General features: G+C 33.1%; 1 protein-coding gene across 1 annotated transcript; it reads right to left on the reverse strand.

The window, feature by feature from the left end:
* Window positions 1–312: 312 nt before the first annotated feature.
* Window positions 313–7762, reverse strand: LOC134717759 (ficolin-1-A-like). Its single transcript, XM_063580253.1, has 4 exons — window positions 7706–7762; window positions 3658–3754; window positions 2615–2779; window positions 313–548 (listed from the first exon to the last, which is right to left on the reverse strand). Exons 1-4 carry the CDS (start codon window positions 7760–7762, stop codon window positions 313–315), a joined length of 555 nt encoding a protein of 184 aa, XP_063436323.1.
* Window positions 7763–15879: the final 8117 nt, after the last annotated feature.

Below are 15879 nucleotides of genomic sequence, written 5' to 3' on the forward strand. Positions count from 1 at the left end.
ATGTTCAGATTTAGCAGCGGACTTGACGTTAACAATGATCTGTTTGTTACATATGACTGATTGTTATGTCATAAGTAAGTTTCATGTTCAGATTGAGCAGCAGGCGTCATGTAAGCAATGATCTGTTAGTTACATATGACTGATTGTTATGTCATAAGTAAGTATCATGTTCAGATTGAGCAGCGGAAGTGACGTAAGCAATGATCTGTCAGTTACATATGATTGATTGTTATGTCAGGAGTAAGTATCATGTTCAGATTGAGCAGCGGACGTGACGTTAACAATGGCGTGTAAGTTACAAATGACTGGTTGTTATGCTCTACGGAACATCATTCTTGTAGACTTATATGAGTAGTATAGTCCTCTCCATTGTTTCCAATTAATACCATCAGCAAATGACGCATGCGTCCCACTCAGATACTGACCATTCAGGTTGCTATCAAGACAACTTTTGTACCACCAAGCACCTTTAAATACCCAGGCACACTGCTTCTGATTTCTATCTTTAGTCGAAAACATCTGTCCATTATGATACGCAAGCGCATCTCCTGAAAAATTATATAAATATATTAATCTGACATGGTGTTACTGATGAACGATAATTAGGGGAGGATAATATTTTTTTTTTAAATTTTATTAATTACAGGTTTTATTAAATAAAATGCATATTATTAAGATTTGATTAAAGCAAATATTACTAGATTTTTCTAAGACATTTTGTAAGTTTGTAATGGTACTGTTTAAAATTAAGAAATGTAAATCTTTAGAATATTTAAATAGTCTATCAAGTGAAGTTCACAACATCGCTTTTGAAATACATGATAAACAGAAGGGATCATGAGACTTTTTTACAAGCTACTAATCGTCCGACAGTATGAGATTTTGTATAGGTTGTTCATGGAACGCACAATTTCAAGTGAAAAGAAGAAGACTACAAGGTAGATCTTCAGTAAATTTATAAGAAAATAACTATTTAAACGGGATTTTGTAAAAATAAAAACAGAACAAACAATCCGTTTGATTTATTAAAAAAACAATATAGGTAATTTCATTATACATTCCAGTATAATTTTCCTTTTGCATTTCCCCCTCTTATATCCTTTATATGGCAAGATAAAAGAAATAAATCAAACTATCATGAATATTTTTTAAAAAGTTGCATAAAATGATAATGAATAAAGGCAACAGTAGTATACCGCTGTTCAAAACTCATAAATCCATGGACAAAAAAACAAAATCGGGGTAACAAACCAAAACCGAGGGAAACGCATTAAATATAAGAGGAGAACAACGACACAACACCGAAACGCAACATACACAGAAAGGGACCAAGCATCAGACAAAACACCACGAGGATAACAAATATAACATGAAAACCAAATACATGAATTTGGGATAGACAAGTACCGTGCCACGTCTTATCTCAATATCTCAAAAATAAGAGAAAACACAAACGACTCAATGTTGAAATGCAACACACACAGAAACGAACAATAATATAACAATGGCCATCTTCCTGACTTGGTACAGGACACTTTTAAAGGAGAATAAAAGGGGTGGGTTGAACCTGGTTTTATGGCATGCCAAACCTCGCACTTTAATGGCAAAGGTAAATATAATATTGAAACGACAACATAATATTACAGGACTACAATACAAATAAATAGGAGAACATATTAGACAAAGAAAAACATGATTAATAGAAAACATCAGGTTTAAAATTCAATACGCCAAAAACGCGCCTTGTCCACACAAGACTCACCAGTGACGCCCAGATATAAAAGATCGAAAGTGAAAAAAGTACAAAGTTGTACAGCACTGAAGATCAAAAGTTGAAAATAAACATAATTTTCTTCGTTAAGATAAATGTCTGTGGAAGCTGCTAAATGAATTGCATTTCTCTTTTGAAATCTGTTAATTTCAGTAAATATCAGACCAACATTTTTTCTGCTACTTTTCAATTAAGGATAGTGCAACCATAAGTTTAACAATGTTTAAGCGGTTGTTCTGTCGTAAGAAGCAAAATCACAAAAATAGTGATTAATTGATACCCTCAATTTTTTTTCCTATCCGTTGAATTATACACTTTGTTGACCACTGATATAGTTCTCTTGATAACCTGTTGTTAGATAGCTAAAGTCTTTACCATACATATAACCATCTATGTGTCTATACAGTTCTATCGTCTACTGTGGCGCAGTAACGATAAATTGTGTGTGATGATTGTACCACTAGACTCGTAATGTTGACGCAGTCAAACCAAGACAAATGGTATTTTTTGCAATTGTATTTTCAAAATAAGTTTCCCCAATATTAAAAAAAAAAAGGATTTAAGTTGAAATATCCAACTGGTTAAAGCCATGTCAGATGATATGCTATTTTAACGAACCTGCTTAATATTCCCATGTTCTTGAGAAGCTTAAGTTGTTTATTCTTTGTTTTTTTATGTTGTGTCATGTGTACTTTTGTTTGTCTTTTTGTCTTTTTCATTTTTAGCCATGGCGTTGTCAGTTTGTTTTAGATTTATGAGTTTGACGATCCCTTTGGTATCTTTCGTCCCTCTTTTAATATACTGAAAAACTGTAACAACTATTCAAAGTTTTTATAATAATACCCGCATCTCCTGTATAATCATTGAATTTCAGTTTAAATCCAGAACTTTCATCACTGATAGAGAAGTAGGTGTATTCAGCGTAACGATGATTTCCATCAAAATCCTCTAATTCGATTCTCAGGGTAAAGTTGCCTGGGTTTGTCAATAGATGTAGATATGTATTACCTGAAAATGGAATGGATAAGAATTAAAATAGAATTACATTTTAACAAGCCAATTCAACTTGAAATGTTAACCCTGCACAGTTTTAATTGTGTGTATGTCATGATGCTCTCACACATTATGAATAATTCAGTCAGAGGCTTACTTGATTAGTGTTTATATATGCACCCGTGTTGTAATAGGCATACGGATATGACTCAACGTTTCAAGGTCAGTCCCCGTTATACCACTATCAATGGCCTGAAGTAAACGCCTTAGTATAAGAAAGCTTTCGTAAACGTTAGCTAGCTTTACATTCGACTGACAATATTGGTACGATAAATTTGAAATTTAACTCAATGTTACAACTTTTAGTTCAGCTAACCATAGGAAGATAAACAATCTACCTTAAAATATCATCTATTGGGCTGTGCTACGCTATTTTTTATTTATGATTGGATGCTTCACTTACGAGTATTCTTCGCAAAGAGCTTATTTTGCCAGAAAATTTAAAAAAAAAACATTTTGTGAAATCCGCCTAGCTTGTTAGATTAATCATGTTAATAGACTTTGGCTATAAATTCAAATGCCCGTACTTTTGGAAAGATATTACTAGCATAGTAAGATAAATGAAACATATTCAAGGGTGTTTTATTTGCATGTATTGGACAAAGTGTTCAATTCATGATTGAGTGAAAAACAAGGAATACAACATATTTTATATTTTAATTTCTGCGTAAACTTTTGTTAAAACGTACATGCATAAAGGGATTTAATCTATAAAAGAAAAAAGATTTCGTCGTTGTACCGGAAGGCTAAACCTTAGACCGGATATGCCATACATTCCTTTACTTGTTTAAAGGACTTTCTGTAATAATTCAAAAATGTATAATATAGCCTACCTAGCCAGAATTCGTCATTCAAATTTCCAAATCCGAGTTTGTAAGTATTCCAATTCCTGTAAAAGCCAACATTGCCGTTCAATCTTCTCTGGAATACCTACAATATTTGGTTTTAAATAACTCACATAAAAATTTCGTTAATTTCTAAAGAATCCATGATTGAAAGGTACCATGAACATAACTCGAATAGTTCAGCGCTTTCTCTTAATTCAGAGTACGATTAAGTGCTATCGACCAATGAAAGTGATGGATTTTGTGTCTCTTAATTGCAAAGAATGAATGGTACCAAAGGGTGATCCTATTGTTGGACCAATTTAAAGTTGAAAATGTTCTATAAAAGAATTAACTCCCACCCTTTCCCCCGAAACACATTTAATTTATCAGATTGAAAAGATTTAGTTTAAACATATTTATTTATAGTGGATCGGGAAACAATTTTTGCAACTTGTATTAATTAATCCCTTTCCACTTTGCGGGTGCGAGTGCTGCCTTGTAGCGGCATTAGCCTACTCTTTTTCGAAATCTACAAGGGTGTCTTTAACGTGCAAGAGATATAGCTCTCTCTTAACACGGGTCAGTCATTTATCGTCCCCTTCCGACGGACTATCATCGTTTGCTAAAAACAAAAAAGATTTGTCATTGAAACTGGCTAAAACTTTTTGAAACAATCTAGTAATCACAACAAGTTAAAGCTTATATGTGTAGTGAAATTGGCAATATGGGCATATTTATAACATCATAATTCTAAAAATAAAAGTAAACAATATCAATGCAATGCAAACTCAAATTACTAAATATGTGCTCTATTAGAATAAGCAATTTTTCGACAATTTTTGAAAAACAACCAGAAATTTTATTTAAATTTTGAACATTTTCAAACTTAAAGGAGCATTTTATTTGTATATAATCCTGATATTATGAGGTAGTATTTGATGTAAAAAGCTGGACCGAAAATTATGAGTTTCATCATTTGAACCGTGAATAATAGATATAACACTATGTGTCATCTTATGCCTGAAAATAATTTTTTTCTTCAAATTATGAGAAAGAGAACTAAAAATTATACACATTGCATTGAAAATGCAACTACTTTTTGAATACAACCAATTAAGAGCCATTTTGACCTTGCATACTTGACGACGGTTGACATATGTGTAGCAAGATCTGCCTACCCTTCCGGAGCACACGAGATAACCCCTAGTCGGTAGGGGCATGATGCTCAGATTTCTGCCTACACTTCCGGAGCACACGAGATAACCCCTAGTCGGTAGTGTGTGTGATGCTCAGATTTCTGCCTACTCTTCCGTAACATATGAGATAACCCCTAGACCGGTAGTGGGCGTGATGCTCAGATTTTTGCCTCCCCTTCCGGAGCACATGATATAACCCCTAGTATGTAGTGGATGTGATGCTCAGATTCCTGCCTCCCCTTCCTGAGCATATGATATAACCCCTAGCTAGTCGGTAGGGGGCGTGTTGCTCAGATTTCTGCCTACCCTTCTGGAGCACATGAGATAACCCCTAGTCGGTAGTGTGCGTGATGCTCAGATGTCTGCCTACCCTTCCGGAACACATGAGATAACCCCTAGTCGGTAGTGGGCGTGATGCTCAAATTTCTGCATACCCTTCCGGAACACATGAGATAACCCCTAGTCGGTAGTGGGCGTGATGCTCAGATTTTTGCATACCCTTCAGGAACACATGAGATAACCCCTAGTCGGTAGTGGGCGTGATGCTCAGATTTATCCTCCCCTTCCGGAGCACCTGGAATAACCCCTAGTCGGTAGTGATCGTGATGCTAAGATTTCTGCCTACCCTGCCGGAGCACATGATATAACCCCTAGTCGGTAGTGTGCGTAATGCTCACCCTTCCGGAGAACATGAGATAACCCCTAGTCGGTAGTGTGCGTAATGCTCACCCTTCCGGAGAACATGAGATAACCCATAGTCGGTAGTGTGCGTGATGCTTAGATTAAAGTTTTCTATGTTTGGTATTTTGTATTATTTGTCTGCTTGTATTTTTCTTTTTAGCCATAGCGTTATCAGTTTAATGTTCTTCTGGTATCTTATGTCCCTCTTTTTTTTTACCATTCTACAATAATCTACGTTTGTAAAATAATGATAATCCGCTTTTGTATGATAAGTACTCGCGTGCGCTCGTACCTAAAGAAAGAGATTTTCAGACATATATATGTAGCGATCGAAAGTGAGTCGAAATATATGACTGGGTTAGCCTGGTTACCGAGATAATTGTTTTGATTTAGTAATGGAATTTGTTTTATGAAATTTGTTTTATTTTAAAACTATATTACTTAATACTTGCACACATGCGTACAAATTGTTTTTACCAGACAATACATGATAATTCAATAAGTGTTTGATTTTCGAAATTTGTTTTTGAATGTTTGCAATTTTTTTCTTTTGATTTTTTAACATTAAAAATTACTTAATAGGTGCAAAGAACAAACGATTTGTATTTGTTAACATGGCACTACCTCTCAGCTGGGAATTCAAGCAAGACGTCAACATATCTTATTGTCACCAATTAAGAGATATACTTCATTGTTAAATCAATAAAATTGCAGGTATAATGAAAGCAGTTTTCTCAATTTACAAAATTGTAAAGTGACATAATTCCCAGGTGGGAATTTAATGAAGAGAAAGTACTTTAAAACTGTCTTGAAGTTCATGATTAAATATAATATTTTATTGTGTCAATGGTATTCACATAACAATCAAAGTTGAATATATAAAAATGGACTAATTTACGACATAAATCTCACATTTACAACATGAAATGAGAAACTTTTACTAATTTGCAAGTTTTCAGTGTACTAGTCATCAGTCTTCATGATTAAATATTTATATAAGAAAAACTGTTGACATAAATTTCACAAGTACCCGGCTTCGTCTAATTGATGTAGTCATAGTTGTATTGATCTCATGATGTAATTGTATTTCGACTAACTTTTATAGTGAGTTCTTATATTGTACCGTTTCACCACTGTCGAGGATTAAAAGAGGGACGAAAGATACCAAAGGGACAGTCAAACTCATAAATCTAAAACAAACTGACAACGCCATGGCTCAAAATGAAAAAGACAAACAGAAAAACAATAGTACACGTGACACAACATAGAAAACTAAAGAATAAACAACACGAACCCCACCAAAAACTAGGGGTGATCTCAGGTGCTCCGGAAAGGTAAGCAGATCCTGCTCCACATGTGGCACCCGTCGTGTTGCTTATGTGATTACAAATCCGGTAAATAGTCTAATTCGGTAGTTCAAATTCATGAAAGGGAAGGGGATTGTAGTTACGACGTAAGAAACATATCCGATATAATTTGTGAAACGGTTATTTCATAACGGTCAACCAACTCGTGATGGCGTCCGTAAAATTTACGAAGGGATGATTTCAACTTCACCATTTGGAACTCTTGGTTTAATAGCTTCCTTGTGAGCAGTAACCCTCTATCAAGAAAATTATGATAGGAAATGCAAGCACGGGAATATCGTATCAATTGGGAGATATATACCCCGTATGCAGGTGCTACTTAGAAAGGGAGATTTGATATGTTCCTGTCACAAGTCAGAAGCCTGTAATTGTGTGGTTGAGATACAAAGCCGTATCTGGAGCCGTCCCCTGAAAACCACTTTCTATGTTTGGATCTCCGTTTCTTTCGTCGCAGTAGAGTCATTAAGGGGAATAGTATGATGTCTGTTAATACCATTGTAAATTTGTTATTTTATCTGAATTTCAAAGGTACTAGTCACTAAGATAATACTCTATATTCATTTACAAGTTAATAAATGATCAATAAAATGTATATATGTGTTTGAGACACGTGCATGTACTCAATTGTCATACTTTTCTTTTAAAATTTTCGACGTCATGTTGAGACGTCAAACTATGATGAAATGGACTCAAATGAAAATGTTTTAAAATATGATCAGCTGTTTTTCATCAATTGTGAAAAAACAATTTTGAAATTAAGTCCTTAATTCCTAAACAGACAATTTCGAGCCATTTTCTTATAATACTCACTGTCCAGCCGCCTCCATTATCATTCATTTCACAGAGTACATTAAATGTGTTGGTCATATTGACTTGATAGATACCAGCTTTGCAGATGGAGCTATTGAGATCAGAACAGTCCGATTCAACAACACATAAACTTACTAAAAGAAATAGATTCAATACGAAAGTATGAGGAATGTCATACATTAGGTATTTCAAATGTGGGCATAATGGAGTATCAAATATACAAATATGAATACCAATTTTCAGCCCATAAAGGACAAGTTACATAGAATTAATTCAATTGAGAAACGTAAAGAAATAAAATTCTTATAACAATAAGGATTTAAGTTTGTTACCCATAGTAGCTGTTTTGTTATTGTAACATACTTGTACATAAAAAAAATAGTTAGTGCCGCAGCGTTATATATTTTTGCATGATCATAAGAAAGAAACAAACAATAATTATCTTTCTGTATACAGCTTTTTTAAATGATACTTTAAAGCAAAACCTTATGTTACTTTTTGTTGTTCGATTTCGAACCACTTAAGGAGGCTCGCGGGTATAAAATTTTCAGAAAATTCAACATTATTTTTTCCTTACAGATTTTATGTATTACCTTTAGTAGTTGTTACTTTATCATATGGTACAAAAATCATTAGAAAAAAAAACAATTCAAGTTGCCCCCTGGTGACTTTTAAAATGGAGATGTCATTGAAAAGTCTCCAAATTATCTCCCTTTGATGCAAAAATGCCATTTGTTTGGCATTTAAATTAAAATATCTTTTTTTAACTTATCGGTGACTTATATTTCTTATTGTTGTTTTGGAATAAGTGTACATTAACTAAATAATTGTAAAATTTAAGCGATTTCTGTTAATTAAATTCTTTTATTATTTTGATATTACCGCTTTTTCTCCTATTAGTTCAACAGAAAAAAAGGACATAAACAAAAAATTATGCTTCTTTCGAAGGCAGATTTTGAGCGTAAATGAACGGTGACCACATTTTCTTATTTCTTTTCTCTATTAAGTATAAGATAAAGTTTAATAATAAAAAAATATAGAGAAATCCTATATTAAATTAAAAAAACATTATTCAGACCCGCGCGCCCCCTTAAGAATAATTAAACTTACTTTCACACTGAGAACCAGTCCATCCATCCGTACACATGCATACGTAGCTGTTGACCTGGTTACTACATATGCCCCCGTTTTTACACGGGTGTTCATCGCATGGTGCTCCTGTTGATGGACAATATAGGTATAAAAGAAAAGATATGATTTTAAAATAAGATATCTTTGAAAGTAAAAGAAAAAATTGTGTCACCGGACTTGTTTTCTTGTAACAAGTTAAATAAAGGGCTGCGCTTTAGCGCATGATACGCCCGTTATTGTCCAAAAATTGGAAAATCCCCCTTTTTTAAGCATCAAAATTCATAACACGGAAATGTAAAATCTAAAATTTATAAAAATTGAAAGGGAGCTTACATCAATAAATATAAACAATTCACCAAAGTTGCATGGGCATTGGTGAAAGCCTTTTTGAGTTATTTTCCGAAGTGTTAAAAATCCCTCTTTTTTATGGATTAAGCCCAATAAATCCAAAACTTAAATCTGAAATTTAAAAAAAAAACGAAGGGGAGCTTACGTCAATAGATATAAACAATTCACTCAAGTTTCATGGAAATTGGTGAAAGTGTTTTTGAGTTATTGTCCGAAGTGTGGACGACGGACGGACGGACATACGGACGGACGGACAACGGTATACCATAATACGTCATGTCTAAAAGACGGTCGTATAAAAATGAATTTCCCTATCATTCCATTATTATAGTTACTAAAAGAGTTATTTCCCCCTAAAAGCATAGTTGGAAGAATTGATGCTTAAAAACATATATATGGTATTTGTTCAAATATTTCGAATTAATGATTACTTGAAAGGAATAAATCCATGTCCAGCTTAGATGGAGTAAGGGAAAAAAATAATATGACTTCATTATTTTATTATGAATATAATTTGTAGTTGCAATGTTGCAATGTATGACTTATTATCAACTATAACTTTGTTAATCGTTAGATCCATTAGCTCTCTTCATTTAGCCATGAAATTTTAAGCCCCCTGGAGACACTATAAATTTCCCTAAAATTGTAATTGCACACCTGAAATATTCAAAAAATACAGAATGCAGGCTCAGTAGACATTAACTGACCCTCTCTGTGTAGGAAAGTCAGTGTATAGTTTTACTTACGATATGTTAGGCAAACATGTCGATTCATGTTCAACGGAGCACACTTTTCGTGTTCATTACAGGGATTGGTAGGTAGACAACTATCTCCATCCTGAAATTATAGTTATATAAAGAAAATCAGAAAATTTAACGTGTCTTTTGGAACAAAAGCTTCTAACTTTTAGTGCAAGATGATGACAATCTATCGTAAAATTAATTAAATGAAGAAATACCTTATAATTTTTCAAAGGAAATAATGTAAAGTGGAATTATTTTTTGCAGCATATTTGTATACACACTCAAACGTGTCCTTCCCCCCAAACATGTCCGATTCCCCCAAATGTGTCTAATCTCCCAAATGTGTCTAATCTCCCAAAACGTGTCCTAAATATGCAATTTTCCCTAAACGTGTCCGATTTCATAACCCCAAAACGTGTCCTTTTTAAACGCCATATCGTCTCGCGTCTTTTCGCGGTAATACATGTATGTTCCAAATGAAATCAATACATTCACGGCATTTCTGTGATGGGGGACATGGTTGATGAAGTGGTCATTTATTTTCATTAATTTGTTCGATGCTGGTTGTTACTGATTACTATAACTGAAAATTCAGTCTGTAACATTTGAATTAACTTTTGACTGAAATCGTTTGTTGTCCAGTTGCAAGAAGTTGATGATCATTTATCCCGAGTAACCGTAAAAATTTAGGCGCAATCCCAAATTCCAGGTATGCCTGATAATATAACTTATCTTCAATATTTACTGATGTCGTTCAAATAATGCATGAAATATTTGGCACTGGACGTTATGTCTCTTGTTCGTGTGTCTTTAGTGATGTTGGAATTAGTTATCAAAGGTACCAGGATTATAATTTAGTACGCCAGACGCGCGTTTCGTCTACACAAGACTTATCAGTGACGCTCATATCAAAATATTTATAAAGCCAAACAAGTAAAAAGTTGAAGAGCATTGATGATACAAAGGTCCAAAAAGTTGTGCCAAATACGGCTTAGGTAATCTATGCCTGGGATAAGGAAATCCTTAGTTTTTCGGTAAATTCAAAGTTTTGTAAACAGGAAACTTATAAAAATGACCACATTAATGATATTCATGTCAACACCGAAGTGTTGACTACTGGGCTGGTGATACCCTCAGGGACGAAACGTCCACCAGCAGTGGCATCGACCCAGTGGTGTAAATAGTTATTAAAGGTACCAGGATTATAATTTAGTACGCCAGACGCGCGTTTCGTCTACAAAGGTCCAAAAAGTTGTGCCAAATACGGCTAAGGTAATCTATGCCTGGAAAATATAGTATAAATACTATTTGGGATTTTCCTTTAAAAAATTGAAGAGCGAGTAAAAAGACCGATTTTTTTAAATACTTAAGTAAGAAACTATTTAATCTTCGTATATAATAGAGGCCGTTTTAAATGAAAGTAACGTAAATTGAAAAATAGCCGAACGGACGCTACCCCTTTACCAAGGTTATTCTGCCGGATTAAAAAATATATTTCTACGTTTAATAAAATAGTATAATGAGTATACGTTGATAAAAATGCAAAACCTAAATAACCAACGTACTTATAATATTGACAAGAATGATAATTCCAGTAAAAGAAAAAAATAAGCTTGATATAAACACGTTTAGGTGAATCAGACACGTTTGGGGGGAATGAGACGTTTCTGAGTGTTACATATTTACTTCGAATTTTATATCTATGTTACGAATACACAAAAATTAAACAAGACACATTTATGATAAAGCTGGATCTCTTTGATACATGTTACAGAAGTTCCAACTCTCAATGTAATTGTCAAAATGAAAAAAGACCAACAATAGATGTCATCCCCCTTGGATACATTTTTTGTTCAGTTTTCATGAAATTATCATGATATTTCAAATATTCCAAAGAAAAAATTTATTCGTGGGGTACCAATTGTCGAGGTTTTCGTGGATGGCTTTATCGGCGAATTTAAGTGTCCTACGAGTGAAAATAACTGTTTCCCAAGGTAAGACATGGAAAGATCAACTTTTCTTTTGAGTACATGGATACGGGTATAAAATCTAAAGAAAAAAATCAGCAAGCATACTTATAATTAACTTAGGCAGGGGTAAAAATCCAGTGTAGCATGTTAAACTTAAAATTGAATGTGAATCATAAAATAACCTCCGTTGTAAAACTATTGAAATTTTTATTCGCATGAAAGAACAAGTTTTAAAAGATGAAAGTCAGACTTCCGATGAAGATCAATTAATTAATCTCTCATTATTCTCTTAAAAGCAAAGCAAAATGGTCTTATAAGTTTCAATTCAAAATACACGCGAGGCGTTTTTATGCAATCGGGTTGTTTAAATGACCTGCTTATGGCTTAGTTAATAAATTTGCTGATCTTTAATCTGTTGATCATTTCACGTTATTTAGTGTCAACAGTTCTGATTACACGTGTGCAACAATTTAAACGTTTACTTTGCAATGTCCTTCAATAAGACAAATCAGTTTATTTCTGAAAACAATAATTTTATAACAAATTTAATGAATGTTGTTAGAATGAAAAACAAGCATGTGAGTGAAAATGAACACCAAAGTATTTGCATCTAAATTCTTCACCCAATTTTTTCCAGAAAACTAAAATCCCCGCGATTACGAACCGAGGAACATGTAAATTTTGCTCACTCCAAGACAATTTATAACCCTAGATTAAAGTATGTTAACAGTATTGCATTGTCATGTTACTTTTGTCTGTTCTCTTATGGTAAGCACTAGGCAAATAAAAATACCGATAAATAGTGACCTGTTTTTGTATTACTACAACTGGTAAGCGATGGTAACAAAACGTGATGATCTGAAGATAATCAGAATAAAATATCTTACCAAACTAATATTGTCTAGATTAGAGAAAGAAAACCCTTCACTGTGTTTTAGTTGGTCTCCTGGCAAGGACGAAGACAATAGTTGGCAAGTCAGGGTATCTGCTCTATAATTGACACCACTGCAACCCTTGTAACGAGTACATTCGCGAAGACACATCTTTTGTCCGGTATTTTCCATAGCAAAAATTATATGTGCGTCCATTTGTTTGTTATTCTGAAATATCCCTAACACGCTGTGAATATAACACGACAGTGCCAATTAAGAAATTGTTACTTCTGTAAGTGATAAAAGAGCTAACATCTTTCTTCTCTGTTCTTGCTAACAACTATGACAACAGATATTGTTAAATCCCATCGTTATATATTTCAATTATCAAAACAGATATATGCACCTTTTTTTTTTTACAGTTTTGATTTATGAGAAAATACAACAGCGTTGCAAAATACAAAGCGTAACACCATTACAAAGTCAAGTCCATTTAAACAATTTACTTATCAAAACAGATATCTTATTTTTACAGTTTTGATTTAGGAGAAAATACGCAATGGTTGCAAAATATCAATAATACCAACTCAATTTCTTTTAAATATTTTTGTTTTTGTTGCATAACATAATACTTGAAAAACAATTTCTGCTCAGGGTTCATTTAACACATGCTTAAACTAGCTGTTATACACGGTGGAATAACCAAACGCAATATTCTGATCAATTTTACCTAATGCACTGGCAATTTAAAATGTACTTTTACAATTTTAAAAGTACTTTCACAATTTTAAAAAGTGAAAACCGCACAAATATTATGACTTAAAAATTATATCTTTAATTATTTTAGTAAAAAGAGGTATACAAATATTTAAAATAATATGAAATGAAATACCTTAAATTGGGATTTTTGTGGCGTGGGAATATTTTGTCGGTTTTCTCTCGTAAGGCTTGTTTTTTGTATTTTGGTGTGTGTAATTTGGAACTTCCGGTTATGGTGGATGGTTGCGGGATTTTTAAGTGAGAGAAGAATTTGATGAAAACTTATCTTATTTATCAAGTGGAGACAGCTATTTCAATTCCAATTCATATAACAACTCAAGTGTCACACTATAATATAAAACTTCCAAGCGAAAAAGCATTTAGATAAGAAAACACAATTTTTACTCTTGAGCTGTCAAACATGGCGGACACTTAAAATTCACACACGATCTTTTGTTTTTATAATAATTGGTCCAAACGTTATAATTACAAAACATTTTCCAGTGGCAAACCTTAAATAATATACCATCCCAATTACACTCCCTATATTTTTGTCCAGTACTTAAAAGGGACATGTGATTTCCCAGAGGACTGGCTGTAGTCGATGCCCCACCCACAATATTTCTTAATTTGTTAAAAAAAAAAAAAAAAAAAAAAAAAAAATAGGTACGGCAATTGTCGTCAGTCCCTTAACACTGTTATGGATCGATTATAATCAAATTAACGGTACCAATTTTCTTGCACCAGATGTGCATTTCGACAATACATGTCTCTTCAGCTCGTGGCCAAAATATTTGAAATCCAACACAATTTTTACTGCTGTACCCCTATTGTTGGCATTTTTACCAATAATATTTGAAAGCAAAAACACATTTATATGTTCTATGCTATTTTTTTAAACGGACAGTAAATTCCCTTCTCGTTAGAGAGTATGAACTTAGGTGTACATTGTAAAACCGTAATGATTATATATAATGCTTAACTGAGATCAATGAAAACCCTATTCTATCATAAATATAGACAATGTAAATGAAAAGGAAGGTACTATTCTTAACAAATAATGACATTAAATCGCAAAGTGAAAGTAAAGAACGGTGTAATGACGGATGTAAACAAGTTGAATCTCACGACAAGATTTGTCAAGATAAATCACTATTTGCAAGCTAATCAAAGTAGATACCATAATCCCTATATACATATAAATCTTGTCCTTATCAGTTGCAAAGTGCAAATGGTTTAAATCATGAGTATGAAAGTCAATGCACTTATTAGTGTTTGTCCACAACCCAGAAGTTGACCACCCGGTAATATTCAAATAAGAATATATTTATATTGAATTTACTATTAAAACACGTTAAATGATAACAATTATCAGTCCAGAATATACACAGTTTTATTAATTTGTTTGATGTGTTTGAGCTTATGATTTTGTTATTCGAGTAGGGATTTTTTGTTTTTTTATTTTCCTCGTTTGGTAATTTTGTTGAACGAAAGATCATTCCGTAGTGACAATTAATGTCAATAACTTTGGAATAACCATCTAATATTGTTACTACAGATTATATATGTAACGTTATTCAAAATTTTAGGTGAAGTAACAGTTTTATTGTTCAAGCTATAAATGGACCGGATTGCTTCCCTAACTGGATGAGGAACACCGAAATTGACCTTTCGACTTATTTCGTTTCTAAAAAACGTATCAAATTATAGTTGGTGCAGAAAGGTAGTGAATACAAACTATCACAGATCCACAATCATTATATTAACATTATAAAATATAATTTAACATGTTTAATTGGATACATCTAGTCAAAGGTGTTGAGGGAAATTTCAATCGACCACTTTTTCAAAAAAATCATTTTACCGTACAGATTTCCGTTTAGAATTTCTTAAGCAAGATAAAAACTTAAACAGATAAATTTATTTGAACTGAAATCCAGGCATTTATTAAATGTTATTCTTAATTCTGGATTTAATTGACATATACATTATTGTTGTCATTATACAAGTATTACATGTATCATGTGTATCTAATAAGATGTATTATGAGTGCCAATGAAACAACTCTCCATCCAACTCACAACTTGTAAAGGTAAACCATTATATGTCAACGAACATTCTTCTTTACACCACTGGGTCGATGCCACTGCCACTACGTTTCGTCCCGAGGGTATCACCAGCCAAGTAGTCAACATTTCGGTGTTGACATGAATATCAATAATGTGGTCATTTTTATAAATTTCCTGTTAACAAAACTTTGAATTTTTCGAAAAAACTAAGGAATTTCTTATTCCAGGCCTACATTTTAATGAATTTCTTGTTTACAAAACTTTGAAATTTTCGAAAAACTA

Source organism: Mytilus trossulus, chromosome 5 (assembly GCF_036588685.1).
Source record: "Mytilus trossulus isolate FHL-02 chromosome 5, PNRI_Mtr1.1.1.hap1, whole genome shotgun sequence".
NCBI lineage: Eukaryota > Metazoa > Mollusca > Bivalvia > Mytilida > Mytilidae > Mytilus > Mytilus trossulus.

What these genes read in the sequence shown, in the direction of transcription:
- LOC134717759 (XM_063580253.1), bottom strand. Translation starts at nt 7,762, where the DNA reads ATGACCAACACATTTAATGTACTCTGTGAAATGAATGATAATGGAGGC. An exon ending in GAATGACGAATTCTGGCTAG is followed by an intron (nt 2,780 to 3,657) that starts GTAGGCTATATT and finishes TTCCATTTTCAG; the next exon opens with GTAATACATATCTACATCTA. An exon ending in TGATTATACAGGAGATGCGG is followed by an intron (nt 549 to 2,614) that starts GTATTATTATAA and finishes ATAATTTTTCAG; the next exon opens with GAGATGCGCTTGCGTATCAT.